Source organism: Barbus barbus (assembly GCF_936440315.1).
Source record: "Barbus barbus genome assembly, chromosome: 6".
NCBI classification, from domain to species: Eukaryota; Metazoa; Chordata; class Actinopteri; order Cypriniformes; family Cyprinidae; genus Barbus; species Barbus barbus.
Window position 1 is genome coordinate 1,483,921 of NC_136734.1, and position 22,096 is coordinate 1,506,016.

General features: G+C 37.4%; 3 protein-coding genes across 3 annotated transcripts in view; 1 reads left to right on the plus strand and 2 right to left on the minus strand.

Moving 5' to 3' along the window:
* The window catches only part of LOC306871772 (guanine nucleotide-binding protein G(I)/G(S)/G(O) subunit gamma-10-like), a 480,959-nt gene that overhangs the window by 315,994 nt on the left and 142,869 nt on the right, over window positions 1–22,096 (plus strand). The gene's annotated exons all lie outside the window — the stretch shown is intronic.
* On the minus strand, window positions 2,966–10,833 carry LOC306871610 (cytosolic phospholipase A2 gamma-like; the record flags this gene model as incomplete). Its single annotated transcript, XM_079419676.1, has 14 exons — window positions 2,966–3,132; window positions 3,210–3,375; window positions 5,229–5,383; window positions 5,468–5,545; window positions 6,327–6,467; window positions 6,685–6,810; window positions 7,084–7,137; window positions 7,226–7,285; window positions 7,543–7,683; window positions 7,756–7,855; window positions 8,378–8,579; window positions 8,657–8,799; window positions 8,891–9,002; window positions 10,751–10,833. The coding sequence occupies 14 exons, from the start codon at window positions 10,831–10,833 to the stop codon at window positions 2,966–2,968; spliced, it is 1,728 nt and encodes a 575-aa protein (XP_079275802.1).
* On the minus strand, window positions 13,640–20,854 carry LOC306871611 (cytosolic phospholipase A2 gamma-like; the record flags this gene model as incomplete). Its single annotated transcript, XM_079419677.1, has 11 exons — window positions 13,640–13,806; window positions 13,881–14,046; window positions 17,282–17,436; window positions 17,521–17,598; window positions 18,376–18,516; window positions 18,735–18,860; window positions 19,285–19,344; window positions 19,602–19,742; window positions 19,815–19,914; window positions 20,439–20,640; window positions 20,718–20,854. The coding sequence occupies 11 exons, from the start codon at window positions 20,852–20,854 to the stop codon at window positions 13,640–13,642; spliced, it is 1,473 nt and encodes a 490-aa protein (XP_079275803.1).

Consider the following 22,096-nt stretch of genomic DNA (forward strand, 5'->3'; position numbering starts at 1 on the left):
TTAGTGCTGTTTTGACATTTAGGGATATATACTGGGGCTGCTGTTCTACCAGAGGCAGGATCCATCACTCCCTTTACTGGATAACCATGAATGATACTGGATTATCATTATTGTGGACTTTGACAAATACTTCAGCTAGCATTTCAGATTTTTCATTATCTGTCACTGATTTTTCCTTTTTTTTTTTTTTTTTTTCTCGTTGTATTGTTTGATTTCCATTTATTCCTCCCATTTTTTCCTATTGTGCCGTATACTTCACTTCAGTCATATCTTCTATTGTATTACACCAATCTCTCCAGTTCTTCTTATAACTGCTCGAACAGTTCTTCTTACTTCTACTCAGGTGCGTTATGAGAGGCTGCGAGGGACAAAACCACAAAACACGAAATGATGACGTGACATGAAATGTCAACCCTTGTATTTATACAATCAGTCCCATTTTGGTGTCCGCATCAAATTTACACGTTATTTTACACACAAATATCAATTTTCAAATGTATGTTTAGTCATTTAATTTGTGTCAAAAAGCCTACATTATTTAATCAATTTCCAATAATACACATTGCATTTATTTCCTTTCTTGAGTTTACAGTGAATTGAGTTTAGTACGTGTTCAGTAACCTACATCTTTACTTTCACTCTGAAGAACATTTTAAATCAGCTCCTCGAGCTTAAACATGCAGAAATGTTTGGGCAGTATTAGTAGGCCTGCTTCACTGTTTAATAAAAATAGCCTTTGTGTTTAAAGTAGCACATAAATATTCTTATAAATCTTTAACACCTACTATATAATAATTTACAACAATCAAAAAGCTGAGTTAATAAACAGTCCACGAGTCTGGTGTGAGAGTTCCAGGGAAATTGATTTAATTGCACCAGTCATCTGATATAATTGACATTTTATTCTTTGGAAAAGAAACCCTTACATAAACATTTATTCATTCAGCAGACGCTTTTGACAAACAATTAATACAAGCAGCAATTTATCTAAACGTCCTGAATGACAGCAGAACAACTGCTGCAATCATAAATACACAATATATCTCACTAAAGCACATAAAAACATTTAATCTTATGTAATTTAATAGCTTTGTTTTTAATGTTTTTGAATTTTGAAAGTGAAAGTGTCGTGACATATGGCCAAGTATGGCGACTCATACTCAGAAATGAACCCATCCAAAGTGCACACACACACACTGAACACTAGGGATGTGCATCTCCATAACTGAGGCCGATGCGATACGCATCTCGATGCATAGCCAACGATGCGATACATTAAAGATAAATATAGGCAGCTACCGATGCGATGCGATTCGATTCACTGCTATTACGATGCGGTGCGATATGATTTCGATTCGATTCAACACGATGTGATTGTGATTCAGTGTAATACGATGCAATGGAGAAAAATAATATGCTGTGCAATTCAATATGTAGATATTTAATTTTTATTTATTTTGTTCCGACAGAAATCTTATCGTAAAGTATCCAGTAAAGTAAGTGCCATCTGACTCTTTACACATGGCTCTTTCACAAACAAAAGATTAGTTTTTTTTACAAAACCAAAAGATTAAATAAAAACAGACATTCTTTTCCTGTCTTGTCTCTAGTTACTTTTAACAGCTCAAACATTTAACAGGTGAAACAATTTAAGAATGCTGCTCAGGGATAAACAATAAAGAAATGTTCTGTAACTTCAAGTGTGTTGTTAAATTAGTCGTACTGCCTGTATATTTTATAGCGGCGCGACATATTTTACAAATTGCATGGGTTTTGTCAAGATTTCCACCTCGCTTATAAAACCCAAAGTATTTCCAAACACTGGATTTAAAATGACTTGGTGGAAGAAAGAGTTCCGAGTCTGCCATGTTAATCCGTTCTAGGTGGTAACTCTCAGGAGGACAGCTCTTGGTCTACGTAGTGTTGTTGTGATACGTCATAATCCAATGAATCAATAGATAAAATTTCGTGACTATCACGAACTGCCGTGAGACTGGGTTGCATAATCACGTAGCAGCTGCAGTGGTGATGAGAGAACGCGCTTTCGCAACAGTTCAGAAAGGAGAAATCAATCTAAAAGTTACATAACAAAATATTGGTCGCTTTATAAATATTAAAAGAATAGCGCATCTAGTAATAATTATATATGAATAAATCGGTTTTTACCGATGCAGATATGTTAGAAACGATGCATCGCGATACAAATGCCAACTGTATCCGATGCACGCTTATTTAAATCGATGCATCGCATCGTAAGCTTTTATGCCGATGCACCGATGCAAATCGGTGAATCTTACCCTCCCTACTGAACACACACGCACATGGATGTGTGTGTGTGCACTTTGGATGGGTTAATTTCTGAGTATGTGATGAATCCTGCCTCTGGTAGAACAGCAGCCCCAGTATATATCCCTAAATGTCAAAACAGCACTAAGAAAAGGATAACTGACCACTTAGTGTATGCAGCAGAATTAATTGCTGTGATGGTAGCGCTCCAGTGGGTTTAAAACCAAGACTTATAGTACTTTGTTCTGACTCTTTTTGTTAAAAAGTAGTGCCAGTTTAATCATCTTCCTGTGGGTTTCTGCTCATATGGGAGGGGAGGTTAATGAAATGGTTGATAAAGCAAGCTCTTAAACGTTCAGAAATGGATATACAAGTGACTCTTAACAAGGAAGATGTTAAGTCACTAACAATGAATGGCAAAACATGGAATGAGCAAATGGGAATGCAAAAAAAAAAAAAAAAAAAAAAACCATCAGGACAAAACTTTATAGAACCGTTTATTAATTCTTTGGAACAGAGGCAAAGCAATACAGTATTTTAATCAGTAATTGTAATCAAATCAGTTATGGTTGATTTGATGATTATCTATTTATTGCTTAGTGAAAGTGAAGCAGTCTGAGGGAAGAGACTGAAATGTGCAAAAACATTACATAGAAGAGTGCCTCAGCTGTGCTGGGATTCAGATTCTCGTCAGTGGTGTCCCAACGACCTCTGCAATCTGCTCCTTCAGTTTCTCTCGGTTGTTTGAGATGTTTTTTCCAGCAACCTCCATAAGATCAGCGATCATCTCAGCACTGTAAGGACCTTGCAAGGTGCTATATTTGTTCCCCCAGGCCTCAACTTCATCTGAAGAAATAACAAAACACTTACATATCTATAGGCTTTTTGTTGTAGTTTTATTCAACTAGACAATCGTAACTTGCCTCCACAGTTGACCACATTAAACAGAGGGATGTGAATCACGGTTGGAGCGTTTTGGCCTTTGAACACATAGAAGTCCTTTGGTTTCTCCAGGTCTTCACGGGGAATGTTGACTTCAGGGAAAGGGATCTTTAGTTTCTTGCACATCTTAGCAGCTTCTCTCACCGTCTGCAGTGGAAAAGCAAAATTTATTGAAAGGATTAGACAAATTTCAGTTGAAATTCAACGCTGAGATGAATGGGAACGCAAGTGGATGCTCTCTCCAGGTGTTCTACCAGTTAAAATGAAAACATATGCACTTTTGTTTACAGGGGTCATGAACGGAGAAAGCTAAATTATCTTGATCTTTTGACATGAGGTCATTGTACTATAAAAACATCCTGTAAGTGTCAGAACCCAAAACTTTGTAGTTAGTCTAAAAACAGCTTTAATTGAAGGCAGTCTAACAAAACCACAGCTTGTGAAATGTTCTACTCGATGATGTAATGGTGTGGATCAGCACCGCCTCTCGATCAGCGTTGTCACCCCCACAAAAATGTCAGTTTTGGTCAAATTTGAGGTTCACAAAAATGAGTTCATTAAGCCTTCTTCTGGCGATCCCAATGCTCCAAATAGTAATTAAACATCTAAAAACGATAATACAAATATAACTTCTTTAATGATACAGTACGTGTTCTGCTCACGTCTGGATGACTGCTGCTGCTTCTCAACACAAGTTGTAGATCTATCGTTGCAAAGCGCAGCATTCCAGCTGTGAATAATCGAGTTCTTGATTATAGGAGTCCAAACCAGTGAAATGTGATTTTAAAACCCATGCTGATGAAACCAAAACGATCACGCTGACTGACATTAGCATAAGACGCACCTTTCCACAAGCACGCGTTCTCCCTACATTGCAATCTGTTTAGTCTGACATGAACCTTTAGTTAATGAATCTGATGTGTAACATATCCATGCATTACAGTAGGTCCTAATATAGAGGTCTCAATGTTAATCAAACATTAAAAGAAGAGACGGAATCACTTGCTGCTCTTGGTTAAACTACTGTTTAGTTGCATCTTTGTTCTTATTTTTTAGTAATAAAATGGTTATATTGTGAATACAGTAATTAAGGAAATAATTGGAGGGAAATATGCAACGTTGCTTGGTGATTTTGCTTTGGAATCTTCAGAAAAGTTACTGGATTTTTTTCTCTTCTCAAAATAAACTGCTGACTCTAACGCCTTCAAACAGCTGTAGCTCAGTTATTTAGTCCAATTCCAAGAAGTCACATCATTTAGAAGGTATTTTAAATGGAGAATGAAAATCAAAAGAACTCATTTTGGAAAAATGCTCATTCCGACTCATTTTGCCAGCACAGGTCACAATTTACTCCCTAGCACTAACCCTCACAGAAAACCGTGTTAATCAGGAGTGAAAACACTGACAGACACCACCCTCCTCTCCCATGATTCCTTACCACAAAAAAAACACTGCTATATTGCTCCCATTTTAAACTGCTTTTTTTGTCTCTAAATTAAGCCCATTTTCTTATACATTTACATTTGTTTTTTTTAATGTAGATATTTCATGGAAAATGTGCCATGCAAGGGGAAGATTTCTGTCGCCTGGTTGAAATTCTTAGTGGTAATATAAAGTCATTTTCATTTTGCTATGACCAGTAGATGGCTGCAGAGGATCACTCATTGGTACATTTGCCTTTTCTAATCCAGTTATTTTCACTGTTTGCTTTAGGATTAAAAAAAAAAAAAAAATGCCAGTTCATGACACCTTTAAATGATTTCTATCCTGTTGGTTTTATTGAATGAAATGCACTGCATTTTAAATTATCCGTCTATCTTTTAAGATTAGTGTGAACTCTGGTGGTCCAATGAATGAGGATAAGCAGCAAGATTGTGTGTTTGTTTTCTTCTCTACAGAACAGAGATATACAGGTTTGGAACAACAGGAGGGGAAGTGAACCATGATTTCTAGGTGATCTGTCTAGCTTTTATTAGAGTATGTCTTAATGTGTGTAATACCGTGAAAGGATCGCCGTCACTGAAATCCAGGGAAATGATGAGGTCAATGTTTCGTTCCTTTCTCAGCACGGAGAAGTAGGGAGAGTTCAGCAACAGTCCTGCATCCTCATAGTCTCTCGTCTCAGTTTCCAGAAGAGCGGAAGGCACAGATTTATCTGAAGGATCACAGCATGAAATAGATCAGTTTATTAAACTATTCACATTACTGAATCTCTAGTTAATAGCAGGTCTGTTCTCACCTTTCATTTTGTGGAGGAAGTTATAATTCCTGCCCCAGATCCACTGAGTCGCGCATTTAAAAGTGCTCAAGAAAACATCTGAAATACAAATGCACAATGGTTCTTAAAATTAGTAAATGGTTCCTATAGTTTTATATTGTCTCTGTTGACTACATGGAGATGAAGTTTGAAGTTTCACTTTAATTAGCTACTTTAGCTTTATGCTTTAAAGTGGGGGGGTTCAGATTTTGGTTGAAATTTTAATTTTGGCATTCAAAGACTATGAAAACATGGCAAAGTGATTGTGCCACATTCGGTTGCCTTCCTTTACAGCTGTGCTCTTTTATCCACCTAAAGAAAGGATATCAAAATGGTCTTGGTGTGTTCATGTAAATACAGTCAGTGATGGGTCAGTTGAGAAAGAAAGAGGTGAAGAAAAGCCCAAATTAAATCGGTTTGTGTAAAGTGACTGTCTCTTTAGAAAACTTGAAATCAAACCATCAGATTCATATTGGATTTATTTTACAACTCTTTATGAATGTTTTGGAGCGTCATAGTTTTGGGTGAACAAACTATAAAATGGAGGAACAGAGATCTCTCCGAGTCCAGAAAATTCTCTTTTCTGTTCCAGAGAACAAGTGTTTGAAACCACATGAGAGGGAGTAAATGAGTGAACTGTCCCTTTAAAATCATCATGACTGTGATTTTTGCCATAATCGTACTACAGGTCGTCTACAGAAAAGGTTGTTTCTTGGCATCAGTTAAAACTATTTTGTTGCTGATTGGAAGCTCTATTGAAGCAGAGTAAAGCACTTCTTGCTTTACACATTAAAAATGACAATATACAAATCAAATACATTGTCAAGACTGTTCAACTTACCGTCAGGCTTCAAACTGAACAGACTCAAATAATTGCATACATCCTCAGTGTATTGCTTCATATACAGATTTGCAGCTTCTTTATCAGCGAGATCCAGTTGTTGTGTTGGAAAAATCAGCTGACTTTTGCCTCCAGCGAGGTCTGTGAAAGAAACATTGAGTTCTTGTTATTTGGCAAAGTAGAATTAAAGTTTGTCCATCTTGTTTAAAATAGGTAACATTCGGTTTCACCCATTAGCTTAAGTTCAATAACTCTTTGATCGTCTATTCAGAAACTGAACCTTGAGGATTATTGACAGTAAGTGTGATAACTAGACTCTAAAATAAACTGGTCTCCTCTATAATTCTAACACTCTTACCGTTCAGCGTTGCTCTGTTGGATTGATCGAGAGCAGAAGGATCTTTGTCGTTTAAAACACAGAGATGCATGTCCGCAAGATCCATGAGAACCTGGTAAGACTTTTCTACAGGTGGGGGGTTTGGGTCTATTGTAGAAAACACACATTGAACAAACGCACTGAAAAAAAGTCCTTAAGTGCTTTGCACCCCCAAATTAATCAAGCACACACATCATCGTCCAAAAGCCATTTAAGAGGCTTTGATTTGAAGCTAAAGAGAATTTGATCACATCTCATGATGTATTCGATAACACTATGCACATGAGCAGTACATTTGTTACAGTATGGATTCATCTTCGTTAATGTTAGATCAGTTGACAAGACAGAACGCATCAATAAATAAAAGCAGAAATGCTTTACCTTCCTTCATAACCGCAAACATAATGTCTCTCATAGTTCTTGAATTTACGAAATCTGGGGAAAAATAAAAATAAAATCCTTGATTCACAATGAAATCATTATCATTGTCATCTTTAGTCAGAAATGAATTCAAATGCTGCACCTTGTATTTGTCTCCACATGTATTCTGCATCTACTCCAGCTAAAGCACTGCCACACAGAGCTGCAGAAAACACCATTACGTTTAAGAGTTTACAATGAAACAAAACACTTTAAAAGCAAAGCGTAATAAGTCTAAAGCAGCTAATTATTATTTGAGCCGATGAAGAGTTGAACAGTAAATCACTGTGCTGTTAAAACTGCTTTAAATGATTTCACTTTTCTAATAGTAATGTTTATATTTCTGTTTTGACACCTATTAACTTGTTCAGTGTACGTTTATACTGCAAATATTAATAAACTCATGTGACAGTTTGTTACCTTGCAGGTACAGCATGTCCATTTCAGGCTGGTGTTTCTTCTTTGAGCCGTTGTCAAACTGGCTGCCGAAGCTGGAGGTGTCCACAAATGCTCCAGTGAGGGAATAACCTGCTTCATGTGGACTGATCTCAAACCAGGGGTCTGCAGACACAAAACACCTCTAAACAACAGCTGACACAAACACAATAACACTTTTCTGAGAATTAAACAGACCTCCTTCCTCCAGTTTGCTTTGCTTGTCAGCCAAAGTGTAGATTGGAAATGGGTCTTTACCAAGTTGGTATTGCTTATCCGTCAGTGTGCGTTCATCAATCTGTAGGAAAAACAAATACACACAGTGACGTGACGCCTAAATTTTGCTTAAAATAAAATAAGCCATATATATGAAGGGACTCTCCCATGCATGAACTCACTTTAACACCAAAGTGTCAAAATATCATGTGGGGAGACCGTCCGGCCATAAATTGCAGGATCTCTACTCACAAATATTGTGACCGGTTGTTTACTTGTGGCAGGTAGATGTATAACAAGCTGGATAATGTTCATTCAGCACGTCACAGATTATTTGTTTGTTTTAAGTCCTAAAATATTCATTTCCAGTTCAATTCAGATTAGCCAATAAATCTGTAACAATGTGGTCTCAGACTTTGCACCCCACTGCATGCATGTTTCCTACTTTAGGTAGATTCGCGGTCATTTGTCATCAGAAGAATTTTACAGCAAGTGTTCATATGCCTCAGGCTCCTTGGCATCTCATGATCAACAATTTAGTACAAATATAGCTGAATGTGACTACCATAAATCATGCAGGATTTGTGTTATGAATATTACAGACCTCTTTCACATACGTTGTGACGACCAACACTGCCCAGACGTCAGTCAAGGTGAAGAGGTCTTTCCCATCGTGATATTTCTTCAGTTTGGCCAATGCGTCTTCATGGCTGACTCCTGGACCACTGAGTCTCTTGATGATTTTGTCTTTCACGGTCTCTAGTTTGGTGGACCAGTCTGGTTCTTGGTATAAGGAGGCCATGCACCTTCAGAGAAGAACATACTGCTCTCATTTTTGACATTCAACTCGATCTGTGTATTTGTTGTTTCTCAGGGTTCGTACCAGGTGGATCCAGAGACTCCGCTCAGATAAAGGATGCAGTCCAGAAGACCCGCTTTATCAAGCTGAACCAGGGATCCCAGCAAAGCCACCATGGCTCTTTGTCCTCCTCCAGAACCCAGTAATGCAATGCGTGGCATTTTATTCTGAAACACACACAGTTTGATTGTGCAAACATGCATTTCTAGGTCACAGAAAGAAGCCAGGTAGATGGATATGAAGTATAAGATGTTTGACCTGACTGCAGTGAATCTCAAGACTCTGCAGGCTTCGGAAAACAGCTTCTCTCCTTTTGACTACAAACTCCTCCTCTTTTGCATGTAGCGCTTGTGATAATCTTACTTCACCACTGCATTGGCCACAAAGACAGTTAGATACACATTTTTTTATAAATATGCATAAATACAATAAGTAAAAAAAAAATTCAAATTGATTACTTAAACTTTGACTCTCTTTTTCTATATTATCCTAAATCCTTTAATTTCTTTACATTATTAGTAAGACATCCCTCCATTCTTGGCCTTGTGCCATTTAATATAAGTCTTATTTTAGATTTGAATACAACTCTGACGTTTATTTTGAAGTTGTTCACAGTTTGTAATAGACATCAAGTAATTAAGTACAGTACTTGTATATAATTAGGAATCTGAGCAGGATTACAAACCTTTCCTTAAGGTTGGATGCACTCATCTGTAAAACAAGAGTCAACATTAAAGTTAAAATTATTTGAAACCTATTAGGGAAAATCTTTTGATAAACTCAGGAGAAGTCATTCCTCAAATGCAGTGTTGGGCAGTAACTAGTTACTAGTAACTTATTTACTGTAATATTAAAGATATCAGTAATAATTAGTTACCATCGATAAAACAGCTTACTTTTGATGCCTCAACCCCGCTGATTTAATCAACAATCAAATCAGTCCTGGATTTATTTTCATAATTTTCATGGCTTGCACATGCATGTGATGTCCCCAGTGCAGCAGGCGAACGTGGAATATGGAAACGCTTACATTCAGCAGATAGAAATATTGCATCATATTGATTGTCAGGAAAAGAGATGATCTGAACAGTGAACGGTTGTGTAAGTTGTGGTTTTACGTTACTCTGGCATTACATCCCACCCACATGTGGTACATTATTTTACTACAATTGAAAAAATTCCAGTTTTACAAACGTCATGAAAATATAATCGTATATTGGTAACCGATTAATTATTATTAGCTTCACGCTACACATGACAGTTAATGAGATTAATACAACACTTCTTGAATGTCACGATCAATCACTATTGAGTGTTTGTAATAACTTCTGACCGCGATCCAATGTGGATTTTGGTCTAAAGATGAGGCACAAATATGTTATTAGTAACATTCTAGAAGAATTTTATGTGGAAGATACAGTTACAACTTCTGTGAGGCGTGAAGAAACAGTAATGAACTAATTGCTTTTGCCAGAAAGTAACAATATTACTTTTGAAAGGAGTAACTAGTAATATTACATTCTTTGAGGAACTAGCCCAACACTGCTCAAATGTTGATTATTAGCCACAGATTATAGTCTTTAGTTTGCAGGTCATTGATATTGGCCAAGTTTTAATTAGTTAAATTCATTCATACTATTATTAGCACTATAAACACAATGACACTAAACACTTTTTAAGTGCTTGTTGTAGAAGTCTTGACATATACTCACTGTTCTTGATTAGTACACTCCTGAGATTCACCGATAATAACTCAGCTGCTGTGGCGTCTGGAATCAGGCAGAAGATGCTGTTTTATAGGCTCTGGATCATCATGAGGGGTGGAGATCATTAACATGGACTTCAAGAAAAAAACAAGCTTGGTGTGGTGACTTATTGCACAGATTAGGCTTGCACTGATTTAAATTATGTTTTATTAACAAAGTTCTGGAGGAGCACGTTCAGATAATTAACCTAATTAACACGAGATGAGACCAATCAGTAATCAACCCAGTTAACAAGCTAAGAGGCCTGTATATATACACAGCAGACTCTGTTCATTGGCAGTTTTCCAGCATTTGGTTTGCACTTTTTGCCATCATGTCACAGACTCAACTTTTCCCGTCCAAACAATGAGACTTATGCTGGGGGTTTTTAGGACCCTCCGGCCCCAGGATGGTCTTTCTCCGCCAGACACGGCCCCTGCTCGCTCGACCAGCCATCGTGGCCAATTAGAAATCAATATAGAAATATTGTTTCACGACGCCAGTCTGGGACAGCGGAAAATCGTGCATAAATAACAACTCGCAGTTACTATTTATGAAGTCATTTATCACAGCCATATCACCCTGCAGCCCAAGACCGGTTGCTCACTGAAGCTAAGCAGGGTTGAGCTGGTCAGTACCTGGATGGGAGACCTCCTGGGAAAACTAGGTTGCTGTTGGAAGAGGTGTTAGTGAGGCCAGCAGGGGGTGCTCACCCTGCAGTCTGTGTGGGTCCTAACGCCCCGGTATAGTGACGGGGACACTATACTGTAAAAAAAAAGCACCGTCTTTCGGATGAGACGTTAAACCGAGGTCCTGACTCTCTGTAGTCATTAAAAATCCCATGGCACTTCTCGTAAAGAGTAGGGGTGTAACCCCGGTGTCCTGGCCAAATTCCCTCTACTGGCCTTTGTCTATCATGGCCTCCTAATAATCTGCTGTCATTCAGGACGTTTAGATAAATTGCTGCTTGTATTAATTGTTTGTCAAAAGCATCTGCTGAATGAATAAATGTTTATGTAAGGGTTTCTTTTCCAAAGAATAAAAATGTCAATTATATCACATGACTGGTGCAATTAAATCAATTTCCCTGGAACTCTCACACCAGACTCGTGGACTGTTTATTAACTCAGCTTTTTGATTGTTATAATTATTATGTAGTAGGTGTTAAAGATTTATAAGAATATTTATGTGCTACTTTAAACACAAAGGCTATTTTTATTAAACAGTGAAGCAGGCCTACTAATACTGCCCAAACATTTCTGCATGTTTAAGCTCGAGGAGCTGATTTAAAATGTTCTTCAGAGTGAAAGTAAAGATGTAGGTTACTGAACACGTACTAAACTCAATTCACTGTAAACTCATGAAAGGAAATAAATGCAATGTGTATTATTGGAAATTGATTAAATAATGTAGGCTTACTTTTTGACACAAATTAAATTACTAAACATTCATTTGAAAATGTTTATATATTTGTGTGTAAAATAACGTGTAAATTTAATTTGATGCGGACACCAAAATGGGACTGATTTTATAAATACAAGGGTTGACATTTCATGTCACGTCATCATTTCGTGTTTTGTGGTTTTGTCCCTCGCAGCCTCTCATAACGCACCTGTGTAGAAGTAAGAAGAACTGTTCGAGCAGTTATAAGAAGAACTGGAGAGATTGGCGTAATACAATAGAAGATATGACTGAAGTATACGGCACAATAGGAAAAATGGGAGGAATATATAGAAATCAAACAATACAACAGGAAATATAACAGTGACAGAATGAAACGCTAGAAGTATTTGTCAAAGTCCACGATAATGATAATGTATCAGAGGATATTAAAAGTACAGAATTTTGGCCGGGACAGAATATCATGGATTCTGTTTTAAGCCTAGAAGCCAAAGCAGGAAAGCTCAAGCAAATAAAGAAGGCTACTTATAGGGTTTTATTTTTTTATATTGAGAAAACATAAGACATGCTTTGGAAAGAAAGGCTTTTAATTTAACTTAAATGTATGTGAACAGGAGGGAAGTTGTACAACTGGATTAATGGATTTTCTGCTTGAAAGAACAATAGAAGTAGAGGATTCAAAGATATACAAGATAATGAATCCCTCAAGGAAGTGAGTGCAGCCCAGTGTTATTCAATATTATGACAAAAGATTATTAAATAATGTTAATGGTGACATAGGAAGGGCAATATGGAAAAGCTAACAGTTTTTCTCAATCGATTTAAATGCAATGTACTGGTTCTCAAAACAATTAACACAGCCATCCAAACACAATTATCTTAACCAGTTCATCATTCCTGCAAAATGAAGCGCTGCAATGGTTTCTCGTAATGCATTTATTAAAAGTAAATGTTTACATCAAATCTATAGGTGTGTTCTCTATTGATTGTAAACCACATTCAGCTGTAGATGCACAAATATGCTAATGAAAATACATGTTTATTGCTATTCTTCAACATGGAGTTTTGTTTTATATTGTGTAATAATTATCCAACACCCGCTGTCACCAATGAGAAAACTAATCGCCCCTTTAAACTTCAAATCTGTTTGTGCCATCTTTAACAGCATATTCGTTCTTGCTCCTTGTATTCTTTCCCTTTTATCATTACTAAAGCAATTATGATGAATGTGTAAACTATTAAGAAAACTGCATTTCCTGTGTTGAGTGTATGATTAACCGAGTTATCAGTTTAGGGCCAATCGAAAATACACCATGTCCATTTGATAGAAGGACAAATGGCAGTTTTGTTTGTGATCTTTGGAAGAATTGTACAAATGTTTGTGATTTGTGTAAAACCTTTTTTCAGATATTTTAAAGTATTGGTTGGTTGAAGTAACAATTTTGAAAACATTTGAGAGTTGTGCACATTGTTTTGAGAATTATTTGCATGATTTGTAATTTGTATGAAATTAATTAAAATGTACAATCTGGTTAGGACAATTACAAAGTGTTGAGATCACGTGTGAACCGTTTTGAAAACCGAGACCTGAGTTTGGAGAAATGCGTCAAATCGATTGAGAAAAACTGTAATATTGCACGTGTAGTCTATCGAAGTTGAAGAAAAGTCAGGACAAAACAGCATTTTTATAGAACAGTTTATTAATTCTTTGGAACAGAGGCAAAGCAATACAGTATTTTAATCAGTTATGGTTGATTTGATGATCATCTATTTATTGCTTAGTGAAAGTGAAGCAGTCTGAGGGAAGAGACTGAAATGTGCAAAAACATTACATAGAAGAGTGCCTCAGCTGTGCTGGGATTCAGATTCTCGTCAGTGGTGTCCCAACGACCTCTGCTATCTGCTCCTTCAGTTTCTCTCGGTTGTTTGAGATGTTTTTTCCAGCAACCTCCATAAGATCAGCGATCATCTCAGCGCTGTAAGGACCTTGCAAGGTGCTATATTTGTTCCCCCAGGCCTCAAATTCATCTGAAGAAATAAAACACTTGCATATCTATAGGCTTTTTGTTGTAGTTTTATTCAACTAGACAATCGTAACTTGCCTCCACAGTTGACCACATTAAACAGAGGGATGTGAATCACGGTTGGAGCGTTTTGGCCTTTGAACACATAGAAGTCCTTTGGTTTCTCCAGGTCTTCACGGGGAATGTTGACTTCAGGGAAAGGGATCTTTAGTTTCTTGCACATCTTAGCAGCTTCTCTCACCGTCTGCAGTGGAAAAGCAAAATTTATTGAAAGGATTAGACAAATTTCAGTTGAAATTCAACGCTGAGATGAATTGGAACGCAAGTGGATGCTCTCTCCAGGTGTTCTACCAGTTAAAATGAAAACATATGCACTTGTTTACAGGGGTCATTAACTGAGAAAGCAAAATTATCTTGATCTTTTGACATGAGGTCATTGTACTATAAAAACATCCTGTAAGCTTCAGAACCCAAAACTTTGTAGTTAGTCTAAAAACAGCTTTAATTGAAGGCAGTCTAACAAAACCACAGCTTGTGGAATGTTCTACTCGATGATGTAATGGTGTGGATCAGCACCGCCTCCACAGAAGAGCAACACCTGCATCTACAGCGCTGCCAGTTTAGCCGTGCGTGTCCACTCCTGAAGCTCCAGTGCGCTTTGAAAAAAAGCAGTAAAGCTCGCGTTTATAGATGCGAATTGTGAACGCTCCATGTTTTTAAATTGTATGTATTCTGCCACATATTGATGTCTCTGGGATAAGACCCGGGTACCCATTCACCCTAGAACCGTCCCTGCCTAGAATCTGTATAACACAGACATCCAAAAAGACAAACTAAGAACTTGACCTCTCAACAGTTATTATAGTGTTAAGGGCGGGGCCACACTCCATTGCATCATCAAGCCACCGTTTTAGCCCCGCCCAAAAACATCCTGAACACAGAATTGGTGAAAAACTTTAACTCCACAATTTAGTACTACATAGTTCAGAGTCTTTGTAATGCGTTTCAGCAATACATTTCTAACGTTTAGAAAATTCTCAGAATTCTCTTTACATGGACTTTAAGAAAACAGCCAAGCGAACAAAACTACATAAACCGATAAATGAAATGTGCACAGTTTATTTGAATTTATATAATTCCCACTTATTTATATTCATGATTTCTAGTATTTGTACAGGCTATACCTTTTTACTTCAATGTATTAGCAATTCATTTAATTTTATCTTTGAAACAGATTTGTTACGTGACCGCATTAAAGATTCTTGAGGGTCAAGATCAAGTTACCTGCATCTGTGCTCCATCAAGCCACTCCCATAATATCAGTCACCACTCAAATTAATGCATGGCTCTACATTATAAGAGTCTTACATGCAATACAGATACAGTAATTATTTCATCACTAATAAATTGGGCCGTGTCTTTAAGTTACACAACACTGCATTTTCAAATTAACTTTAGTCTATAATACTACAATGTACTGTCCTTGGACCAGTAAGATACTTGTAATAAAATATCGGTGGCTTGGGCAGATATTAAGTATAAATTCTGCTTAAAATGCAAATCTAATCCCGTTTAAATGAAATAAGCCTACTCCCGTACAGCAAGTCCAGGATGAGCGTCGAAGAACCAAATGATCCAAGATCAACTGATAGCTGGATTTGATTGGACCATTTCAGAGTTAGCGACGTACGAAGAACGGGCCCCAGGTCTACGCAGAAACCAAACGATAAAGATGCTCTAAAAACAAGATGCTGTGCCGGGCCAAGATGTAGAAAAACTGTTTGCTTTGCCTTCCTTCTGATCTCAACGTCAGGAAAGTGTGGATGAACATCCAGATCGCGTCAGTAAGAACTTGGTCCCTTATTTTACGGTGGATTCATTTACAAACAAGGAGCAAGTCGACGTGGGATTTTCAGAAAGCTGTGCGGCCTGTATTGGATCCGATGTAATGTTGCAACAAGTTTGAGTTACTGTTTTCATGACATGATCACTATGGCTTTGTCTCTTCTTACAGATTGTTTGATATGTACCGAGTTACTTATGTTTTCGACCTAAAAAAAAAAAAAAAAAAAAAAAAAAAAAAAAAAAAAAAAAAAAAACAGCATCCATCTAGGAGGAATGTAGGCTGTCAAACACAACTATTAGCCAATCACAGCAGTGGCCGTTTACCTCCGAGTCTACAGCTGGGCTCTAGATTTCCACTGGTCACACTTTTGCGACTACCTTTCTCAGTTGGTCGCACGAGCTCATAATTTGGTCGCAATTTATTTTTTGCTACAGATTAATCAATGCTTGCTGAATGAACTTTTACCATAGTTTAATACGGTAACGAAAGTTCAACATTGAACCGGTTCTTTTTCCATCAGTATTTGTGATTTAAATTATGAACAGGAATTACGTTTTTCAGGCGCTTTCACTTTCAAATTCGAGATCTGGGTCACGGTTTACATGAAGAGAGTCTATTTTTCTTATATCTATACTCCGTTCACTTTTCCGACTAAAACCAAAGATGGATTCATTGTTATTCTTAAAAGCACAACAAAACAGCACGTTACGGTGACAAACTGGCTTACATGACATTAACAAAAACTAGGAAGACAAGGCATAGGACACATCACATGCTGTATTATATACAGACTAATAAACTACAGAATGTTTAGCAAACACTGAGGAATCAAATAAAAGAATAAAACGGCAAGGATAAACTTTTGAAAACGAAAACAAAAGTAAAAACTAAATTGGTTGTGGCGGACTAGACTTGCATGTTTTTTTTTTTTTTTTACAAGAACACGTTCACCTTCTCTGGTTTAAGAAGCGGTGTTTTACGTTAGTTTGAAAACCAAATCCTCCGCTGCGCTCGAGCCGACACAGGCTCTACACCTGAAGCGCTCGCACTGAAAGCGCCTCTCTTCATGTGATCAGTGAAATCTGACTCCTGCTACAATGTGCTGCAGCTCTGTATGAAGCAGACGCTTTGGAGCAGCGCAGACCATGCACTCGCACAAACGTGACGTCAAATTAACTGCATATTCTTAAATGGTTGCATATGCGACCAATTCAGTCTAGAGCCCTACAGTCTGCTACGCCTATTCAGACTGTGCATTCTAATGAGGGGGGTAAAAACAACGAATATAACGATTACTTTGCTGTAAAAATCTTGATGGCATTATAATTTCGAAGTGGACCTCAGAACAGTCCAAAAAAATAAATCAAGGCAGTTCATGACACCTTTAAATGATTTCTATCCTGTTGGTTTTATTGAATTAAATGCACTGCACTTTAAATTATCCGTCTATCTTTTAAGATTAGTGTGAACTCTGGTGGTCCAATGAATGAGGATAAGCAGCAAGATTGTGTGTTTGTTTTCTTCTCTACAGAACAGAGATATACAGGTTTGGAACAACAGGAGGGGAAGTGAACCATGATTTCTAGGTGATCTGTCTAGCTTTTATTAGAGTATGTCTTAATGTGTGTAATACCGTGAAAGGATCGCCGTCACTGAAATCCAGGGAAATGATGAGGTCAATGTTTCGTTCCTTTCTCAGCACGGAGAAGTAGGGAGAGTTCAGCAACAGTCCTGCATCCTCATAGTCTCTCGTCTCAGTTTCCAGAAGAGCGGAAGGCACAGATTTATCTGAAGGATCACAGCATGAAAGAGATCAGTTTATTCAACTATTCACATTACTGAATCTCTAGTTAATAGCAGGTCTGTTCTCACCTTTCATTTTGTGGAGGAAGTTATAATTCCTGCCCCAGATCCACTGAGTGGCGCATTTAAAAGTGCTCAAGAAAACATCTGAAATACAAATGCACAATGGTTCTTAATTAGTAAATGGTTCCTATAGTTTTATATTGTCTCTGTTGACTACATGGAGATGAAGTTTCACTTTAATTAGCTACTTTAGCTTTATGCTTTAAAGGTGGGGGGGGGGGGGGATTTTTCAGATTTTGGTTGAAATTTTCATTTTGGCATTCAAAGATTATGAAAACATGGTAAAGTGATTGTGCCACATTCGGTTGCCTTCCTTTACAGCTGTGCTCTTTTATCCACCTAAAGAAAGGATATCAAAATGGTCTTGGTGTGTTCATGTAAATACAGTCAGTGATGGGTCAGTTGAGAAAGAAAGAGGTGAGAAAAAAGCCCAAATGAAATCGGTTTGTGTAAAGTCTCTTTAGAAAACTTGAAATCAAACCATCCGATTCATATTGGATTTATTTTACAACTTTATGAATGTTTTGGAGCGTCATAGTTTTGGGTGAACAAACTATAAAATGGAGGGACAGAAATCTCTCAGATTCCAGAAACTTATCTTTTCTGTTCCAGAGAACAAGTGTTTGAAACCACATGAGAGGGAGTAAATGAGTGAACTGTCCCTTTAAAATCATCATGACTGTGATTTCTGCCATAATCGTACTACAGGTCGTCTACAGAAAAGGTTGTTTCTTGGCATCAGTTAAAACTATTTTGTTGCTGATTGGAAGCTCTATTGAAGCAGAGTAAAGCACTTCTTGCTTTACACATTAAAAATGACAATATACAAATCAAATACATTGTCAAGACTGTTCAACTTACCGTCAGGCTTCAAACTGAACAGACTCAAATAATTGCATACATCCTCAGTGTATTGCTTCATATACAGATTTGCAGCTTCTTTATCAGCGAGATCCAGTTGTTGTGTTGGAAAAATCAGCTGACTTTTGCCTCCAGCGAGGTCTGTGAAAGAAACATTGAGTTCTTGTTATTTGGCAAAGTAGAATTAAAGTTTGTCCATCTTGTTTAAAATAAGTAACATGCAGTTTCACCCATTAGCTTAAAGTTCAATAACTCTTTGATCGTCTATTCAGAAACTGAACCTTGAGGATTATTGACAGTAAGTGTGATAACTAGACTCTAAAATAAACCGGTCTCCTCTATAATTATAACTCTCTTACCGTTCAGCGTTGCTCTGTTGGATTGATCGAGAGCAGAAGGATCTTTGTCATTTAAAACACAGAGATGCATGTCCGCAAGATCCATGAGAACCTGGTAAGACTTTTCTACAGGTGGGGGGTTTGGGTCTATTGTAGAAAACACACATTGAACAAACACACTGAAAAAAAGTCCTTAAGTGCTTTGTACCCCCAAATTAATCAAGCACACACATCATCGTCCAAAAGCCATTTAAGATGCTTTGATTTGAAGCTAAAGAGAATTTGATCACATCTCATGATGTATTCGATAACACTATGCACATGAGCAGTACATTTGTTACAGTATGGATTCATCTTCGTTAATGTTAGATCAGTTGACAAGACAGAACGCATCAATAAATAAAAGCAGAAATGCTTTACCTTCCTTCATAACCGCAAACATATTAATGTTCGCTCTCATAGTTCTTGAATTTAAGAAATCTGGGGAAAAATAAAAATAAAATCCTTGATTCACAATGAAATCATTATCATTGTCAGCTTTAGTCAGAAATGAATTCAAATGCAGCTGCACCTTGTATTTGTCTCCACATGTATTCTGCATCTACTCCAGCTAAAGCACTGCCACACAGAGCTGCAGAAAACACCATTACGTTTAAGAGTTTACAATGAAACAAAACACTTTAAAAGCAAAGCGTAATAAGTCTAAAGCAGCTAATTATTATTTGAGCCGATGAAGAGTTGAACAGTAAATCACTGTGCTGTTAAAACTGCTTTAAATGATTTCACTTTTCTAATAGGAATGTTTATATTTCTGTTTTGACGCCTATTAACTTGTTCAGTGTACGTTTATACTGCAAATATTAATAAACTCATGTGACAGTTTGTTACCTTGCAGGTACAGCATGTCCATTTCAGGCTGGTGTTTCTTCTTTGAGCCGTTGTCAAACTGGCTGCCGAAGCTGGAGGTGTCCACAAATGCTCCAGTGAGGGAATAACCTGCTTCATGTGGACTGATCTCAAACCAGGGGCCTGCAGACACAAAACACCTCTATACAACAGCTGACACAAACACAATAACACTTTTCTGAGAATTAAACAGACCTCCTTCCTCCAGTTTGCTTTGCTTGTCAGCCAAAGTGTAGATTGGAAATGGGTCTTTACCGAGTTGGTATTGCTTATCCGTCAGTGTGCGTTCATCAATCTGGAGGAAAAACAAATATATACACAGTGACGTGACGCCTAAATTTTGCTTAAAATAAAATAAGCCATATATGAAGGGCCTCTCCCATTCATGAACTCACTTTAACTTAAACCAAAGTGTCAAAATATCATGTGGGGAGACCGTCCGGCCATAAATTGCAGGATCTCTACTCAAATATTGTGACCGGTTGTTTACTTGTGGCAGGTAGATGTATAACAAGCTGGATAATGTTCATTCAGCACGTCACAGATTATTTGTTTGTTTTAAATCCTAAAATATTCATTTCCAGTTCAATTCAGATTAGCCAATAAATCTGTAACAATGTGGTCTCGGTCTTTGCACCCCACTGCATGCATGTTTCCTACTTTAGGTAGATTCGCGGTCATTTGTCATCAGAAGAATTTTACAGCAAGTGTTCATATGCCTCAGGCTCCTTGGCATCTCATGATCAACAATTTAGTACAAATATAGCTGAATGTGACTACCATAAATCATGCAGGACTTGTGTTATGAATATTACAGACCTCTTTCACATACGTTGTGACGACCAACACTGCCCAGACATCAGTCAAGGTGAAGTGGTCTTTCCCATCGTGATATTTCTTCAGTTTGGCCAATGCGTCTTCATGGCTGACTCCTGGACCACTGAGTCTCTTGATGATTTTGTCTTTCACGGTCTCTAGTTTGGTGGACCAGTCTGGTTCTTGGTATAAGGAGGCCATGCACCTTCAGAGAAGAACATACTGCTCTCATTTTTGACATTCAACCTGATCTGTGTATTTGTTGTTTCTCAGGGTTCGTACCAGGTGGATCCAGAGACTCCGCTCAGATAAAGGATGCAGTCCAGAAGACCCGCTTTATCAAGCTGAACCAGGGATCCCAGCAAAGCCACCATGGCTCTTTGTCCTCCTCCAGAACCCAGTAATGCAATGCGTGGCATTTTATTCTGAAACACACACAGTTTGATTGTGCAAACATGCATTTCTAGGTCACAGAAAGAAGCCAGGTAGATGGATATGAAGTATAAGATGTTTGACCTGACTGCAGTGAATCTCAAGACTCTGCAGGCTTCGGAAAACAGCTTCTCTCCTTTTGACTACAAACTCCTCCTCTTTTGCATGTAGCGCTTGTGATAATCTTACTTCACCGCTGCATTGGCCACAAACACAGTTAGATACACAAATTGTATTTATGCATATTTATAAAATAAAAAATAAAAAAGTTCAAATTGATTACTTAAACTTTGACTTTCTTTTTCTATATTATCCCAAATCCTTTAATTTCTTTACGTTATTAGTCCATTAGCATTGGGATGTTTTGAATACAAAGACATCCCTCCATTCTTGGCCTTGTGCCATTTAATATAAGTTTTATTTTAGATTTGAATACAACTCTGACGTTTATTTTGAAGTCGTTCACAGAATGATCCAGTTTGTAATAGACATTAAGTAATTAAGTACAGTACTTGTATATAATTAGGAATCTGAGCAGGATTACAAACCTTTCCTTAAGCTCGGATGCACTCATCTGTAAAACAAGAGTCAACATTAAAGTTAAAATTATTTGAAACCTATTAGGGAAAATCTTTTGATAAACTCAGGAAAAGTCATTCCTCAAATGCAGTGTTGGGCAGTAACTAGTTACTAGTAACTTATTTACTGTAATATTAAAGATATCAGTAATAATTAGTTACCATCGATAAAACAGCTTACTTTTGATGCCTCAACCCCGCTGATTTAATCAACAATCAAATCAGTCCTGGATTTATTTCCATAATTTTCATGGCTTGCACATGCATGTGATGTCCCCAGTGCAGCAGGCGAACGTGGAATATGGAAACGCTTACATTCAGCAGATAGAAATATTGCATCATATTGATTGTCAGGAAAAGAGATGATCTGAACAGTGAACGGTTGTGTAAGTTGTGGTTTTACGTTACTCTGGCATTACATCCCACCCACATGTGGTACATTATTTTACTACAATTGAAAAAAATTCCAGTTTTACAAACTTCATGAAAATATAATTGTATATTGGAAACAGAGAAATTATAATTAGCTTCACGCTACACATGACAATTAATGAGATTAATACAACACTTCTTGAATGTCACGATCAATCACTATTGAGTGTTTGTAATAACTTCTGACCGCGATCCAATGTGGATTTTGGTCTAAAGATG